The 5,764-nt window shown below is 44.0% G+C and overlaps 1 protein-coding gene across 1 annotated transcript; it reads right to left on the reverse strand.

Moving 5' to 3' along the window:
* Positions 1–306: 306 nt before the first annotated feature.
* On the reverse strand, positions 307–3,878 carry IVL (involucrin). The gene is made up of 2 exons (XM_044673537.1): positions 3,845–3,878; positions 307–1,996 (listed from the first exon to the last, which is right to left on the reverse strand). The coding sequence occupies exon 2, from the start codon at positions 1,971–1,973 to the stop codon at positions 690–692; it is 1,284 nt and encodes a 427-aa protein (XP_044529472.1). The 5' UTR covers positions 1,974–1,996; positions 3,845–3,878; the 3' UTR covers positions 307–689.
* Positions 3,879–5,764: the final 1,886 nt, after the last annotated feature.

Genomic DNA, 5,764 nt, shown 5'->3' on the forward strand with positions numbered 1-5,764 from the left:
AGGAAGCTGCTTTCGGAAGTTTCTGAGCATCTTCACCCTGGTCCACTGAGTTCAATTATCTCCCCCATTCCCATTCAGCCTTGTTTTTATAAAAGAAGATACTTGGGCCCAGAGATTTAACTTGCCCAAACTCATAAAAAATAGCAAGTGGTAGAGATAGGATTTGAATCCAAGTCTCCTGAATCCTGTTATCTCTAGTGTATCAGGTTGAGCAACAAAGGAATTAGCCAAAATAAAGCTAGACATCAGCTATAAAGGGTGCTGGGAACAGAGATGGTGTTGGGAAATAAAGAAAAGGACACTGTATTTCAGGAATTCCAAGATTTATTAGTAGGAGCACAAATGCCCACTCACATAGAGATAGTCACGCATAGACACAAAACTTAAGGATGAAATTTATGATACCAAAAAGGTTATAGAGTCCACCAAGCAGAGGCTCAGTTCCCAAGGTGAGGATGAGGTTGGGACAGGGTGAGGGGTTGAGGGGAAGTGGGACAAGGGAGAAAATATCTCCCCTCTTTTGATCCTTTCTCCCCATCCTAGAAATGGCAGAGAGAGGAAGAGAATCAGGGGCATTCACAGGATGAGGGAGACCACCTAGGCTGGGGAAAGCATGAGGTAAGCCTAGATGGTCTCTCTCTAACTCTTCATTTTGTGGCAAGAAGAGGTCCCGGGGGAGTTGGGGAGAGTTACTGTTGTTTAAAGGGCCAATGTGCCTGCTGCTGCTGCTGCTGCTCTACAGGAAGGACATGGCCTTTCTTAGCCTGAGAGTCAAGCTCAGGATCAATACAATCTTGAGGCTCCTGCTGTAGCTCCAGCTGCTGCTGCTGCTCTTCCTTCTCCTCCAGTTGCTGCTTTAGCTCCTTTTCCTTCTGTTCTAGTTGCTGCTCCAACTGCTGTTCCAGGTGCTCTTCCTTCTTTTCCAGCTGTTCTTCCAGCTGTTGCACTTGCTTGTGTCCCAACTGTTGCTCTTGCTTGTATTCCAGTTGCTCTCCCAGATGTTGTTCTTCTTTGTGTTCCAGCTGTTGTTCATGCTTATGCTCCAGTTGCTCTCCTACTTGTTTATTCAATTGCTCTCCCAGATGTTGTTCTTGCTTGTGTCCCAACTGTTGCTCTTGCTTGTATTCCAGTTGCTCTCCCAGATGTTGTTCTTCTTTGTGTTCCAGCTGTTGCTCATGCTTATGCTCCAGTTGCTCTCCTACTTGTTGATTCAACTGCTCTCCCAGATGTTGTTCTTGCTTGTGTTCCAGCTGTTGCTCTTGCTTATGCTCCAGTTGCTCTCCTAGCTGTTGATCCAACTGCTCTCCCAGATGTTGTTCTTGTTTGTGTTCCAGCTGTTCTTCCAGCTGCTGCACCTGCTTGTGTTCCAGCTGTTGCTCTTTCTTATGTTCCAGTTGTTCTCCCAGCTGTTGTTCTTGCTTGTGTTCCAGCTGTTCTTCCAGCTGCTGCACTTGCTTATAGTCCAGCTGCTGCTCTTGCTCATGTTCCAGTTGCTCTCCCAGATGTTGTTCTTGCTTGTGTTCCAGCTGTTCTTCCAGCTGCTGCACTTGCTTATAGTCCAGCTGCTGCTCTTGCTTATGCTCCAGTTGCTCTCCTAAATGTTGATCCAACCGTTCTCCAAGATGTTGTTCTTGCTTGTGTCCCAGCTGTTCTTCCAGCTGCTGTACTTGCTTATGGTCCAGCTGCTGCTCTTGCTTATGTTCCAGTTGTTGTTCTAGCTGCTCTTCCAGTTCCTGCCCTCCTTTCTGCTCCAGCTGTGGAGTAAGAGTAGGAACTATCTTCACAGGAATGGTGTTCTCTTCTTGCACATCTAGGACTTGCTCGGGCACTGGGCATGGTGGAGGTACTGGTGTGGGTTGCTTTACTTGTTCCTGTGGGACAGGGACAGGGATCTGGGGCAAGGACTGCTTACACTGCTCCTGGATGAAGGCAGGGGGAAAGCTCACAGCCTGTTTGTACTGATGCTGAGACATCTTAGAGGTGATATTAGTTTTACCTAAAACAAACAAAAAAAGTTAAGTTATCACAAGATCTCAAGACATAACTGAGGTTAGTAGCCACAATCTAGAAGTCAGGAACAACAAGCATCTCCTGGTTTCTCAGCCGTAAAGTGCACCCACTACCATTCTCCAGAAAATAGAGGAGGCCAGTGAATTGGGATTAGGGTTAAGGGTGAGGAGAGAGACAACTGTAGTTTGGTAATGATCTCTATTGGTGGCATCAAGTTAGCAACTTGGGCCCTGGAGACTTTAATATTTGCAGAGCACTTTATATATCTCATTTGATCCTCACAATAATTATATGAGGTAAGTACTATTATTATCCCCAGAGGAAAATGAGAAAGGTTAAGTGTTTTGTCCAGGATCACACAGATGCTAAATGTCTGTGGAGGGATTTGAACTCCAAATCTAGCACTTTATACACTGGAGTTGCCCAATTCCTGGAGATTTAGTTTTTGTTAACCACAGAGTAAAACCAACTTCCAAGAGTTGTCCTGGAAGAGGCCACATAGACAGTGTTCACAAAGTCCTTATCCAAAGGATCCTAGATCTAGAGTTCATTAGGGACATCAAAGGCCATCTAGGTCACCCCCTTGATGTTACAGGTGCAATAACTGGCTTTTCCAAGGTTTGATTTGGATCTAGGTGCTATACATTCTAATCTACTCTTTTCCAACATAATATTCTATCTCTTTTAATAACCAATACCCCTAACATTTGGTGACACAGTGGATAGAGCACTGGGCTTGGAATAAGAAATATTCATTTTCCTGAGTTTAAATCTGATCTCAGATACTTACTACCTGTGTGACCCTGGGCAAGTCAATTAAACCTGTTTGCCTCAGTTTCTCATCTGTAAGATGAGCTCAAGAAAGAGAATGAGAACCACTCCAATTTCTGTGCCAGGAAAACCCCAAAATGGTATCATGAAGAGTGACTGAAACAACTCAACGACTACAAGAGGAGAAATGAAGATGTGAAAAAGGGAATTAAGGAGGAGCCTACCTTGTGAGGCTCTTCCTTTCCTAAATCTGACATCTGGAATAAATCAACTTTCCACCCAGATGGATAAGATACATTCAACATTGTGTATTGGAAAGCCTGCTAGACTTGTAGTTAGAGGACCTGGATTAGGATTCTAGCTTTGCAAGTCATTTAACCTCTCTTTGTCTCAGTTTCCTCATCTATAAAATGAAGAGTTTGAACTAGATGACCTTTATGGTCCTCTTCAGATCTAAATCTAAAATCCTAAGTTCTCAGCCCTCCAATCCCCAACCCTCAAATTCTGTTCCTTTGAAGGGACTGCTGACACATTTCTTCCCAGACCCCAGGCTTGAGATGCAGGGTAAAATAATCCCAGCATCTCCTCCCACCACACTATCCCCATCATAGATCACATTTCTATTTTTTTAACTCTTCAGGAATGTTTTTTCCCCAAATTACACATAAACAATTTTTGGCATTCATTTTCTAACATTTCAGATCCAAATTCTCTCTGTCCTTCCCCACCCTGGGTCGGTAAGCAATTTAATATTGCCTATATCTGTGCTATCATACAAAACATTTCCACATTTGAATAAGCTACATTTCTAAGCCAAATACATGATTATAGACTGTCATATGTTTGGGGGTAGCTGTGCTAGCCCTTCCTTTCTCTAAGTATGGAGACAAAGATTTATAGGCAAAGTATCTAATACTGAGATGGGGAAACACAGCTGGATTCATATCAATCCAACCCTCACCCCCATCCCTGGCCATGTTTCCCTGGGTTTCGTGGCCATGAAGTTGACTACGATGGAAGGAATATCACCCCAAACCCTTGGGACCAGTTGGCTAAGACTTACCAGCGTTCACCAGGAGAAGCTGAGCAGAAAGCTGCAGAAGTGTACAATACTGAGCACTGGGGTGGGAGAGGCTTTATAACCCAACCTTCAACGTGTGGGGCACTGGAGCGGGATGGGGACTGACTGGTTTCACCACCCCAGGTTGGTCAACTTCCTCTAGTCCCTTCCTGACTCATGCTCAAATCTAGCAGCAAACTCCCCCTGGGGGCTTTTTCTCCCTGGGACAGCTTCTATGCCATTGAAGTATTCTCCAACGTGACACTCACCTGATGGGGCATTTGCTGGGGTCTCTATTGGGTGAGACATATAGCCTTGGGCTTCTGAGCCCCATTTCCCCCTTGTGACCTTAGCTATGCCTCTCCTCTATACCTTCATTTCCTCATCTGTAAAATGGGGTGATCATATTTATTTCAGCGTGAGGCAGGTCTTAAGGATCTAGAAGAGATAGGTATTTGGGAACAACAGAGGACCAGAGAGAAATGGTAAAAGAGACAAAGCCCTCTACAAAGAAAAGGAAAAAGGGGGGCTAGAATTTGTCATTGAACCTCTGCTTCTGAAATATAACTCCAAATTATAGAATATTACAATCTAATTAGAATCTAGAATAATCACCTAATTCAAACTCAGGCATAAGTAATGAGGCTAAATTTTATAAAGGTAGTCTGTCTTTGCACCAAGTAAGGATATTTCCTTTTAAACTGGACAATGACCATGTTCCTAGAACCCCTCTACTTGCTGCCTTCCACCCTATCCAAGCAACTTAACTGAAATACTCATAGGACCCTGTTCTAAGATAAACTCGTGTATAAACTGTGCTATAGGGAGGTGTAGGGAATATATTGTGCTTTTTTTAAATTTTCCTTTCAGAATACAAGATAAATGTGGGAATGTTGCAATGACAGATACCTTGTTGCTGCTCCCATCTGGGGCAGATCCAATGAGGTTTCGCTCTCCTCCACAGCTTCTCCAACTTCTACCTCAAAGGTGTGGAGAAAGAATTACTGAAAAGATTTATGGAAGGAGGAGAAGGGGACATCATTGGTGAGAATAATGAAATAACCACCAGGGTCAAACAGTAATCCAGTATTTGTCATTTAAAACTCTTCACAATCTGGCCACTGCCTACCTTCCCCAGTTTCCTTTTTTTTTTAAAATACCTATCTTCCACCTTAGAATCAAAACTATGTACTATAAGGGCTAGGCGAGGGGGGTTTAAGTGACTTGCCCAGGATCACACAGCTAGGAAGTTTCTGAGACCAGATTCCCAGGACCTCCCATCTCAGGCCTGGTTCTCAGTCCACTGAGTCACTTACCTGCCCTCATCTTCCCAATTTCTTACACTCTCCTCCCCTCCACACACTCTATATTCTGGTCACACTGGCCTAATGATACTTCCTCCCATTTCTTTGAAACAGCCTCTATCCTGGCTATCTCTAGTTCTCTGAAATTATGTCCCTCTCTGCCTCTATCTCATAAGTTTCCCTAGCTTCCATCAACACAGCTCAAATTTCACCTTTTACAGGATGTCTTTCCCATCCCCACAGCTGCTATAGCCTTCCAGTCCAAGGCTATCTTACTTCTCTTCTGTGTGTGTGTACACACATATGTGTGCATGTATATGTATACACACACACATATATATATTTCATCTACTCCCTCACTCTACTTCCTCCCCTCCTCTACCATATATCTATCTATATCTAGATGTATGTGTGTGATGGAGACAAACAGAGCCAGGGAAAGGGTAGGGGGAGATGCAGAGAGAGAAAAAGAGAGGAGTAAAAGAGGAGCGAGGGAGAGGGAGAAAAAGGGAAAAGGAAAAGGGGAGAGAGAAAGAGAGAGAGAGAGAGAGAGAGAGAGAGAGAGAGAGAGAGAGAGAGAGAGAGAGAGAGAGAGAGAGAGAGAGAGAATATAATCAGT

This window comes from Gracilinanus agilis, chromosome 4, assembly GCF_016433145.1.
Source record: "Gracilinanus agilis isolate LMUSP501 chromosome 4, AgileGrace, whole genome shotgun sequence".
Classification (NCBI taxonomy): domain Eukaryota; kingdom Metazoa; phylum Chordata; class Mammalia; order Didelphimorphia; family Didelphidae; genus Gracilinanus; species Gracilinanus agilis.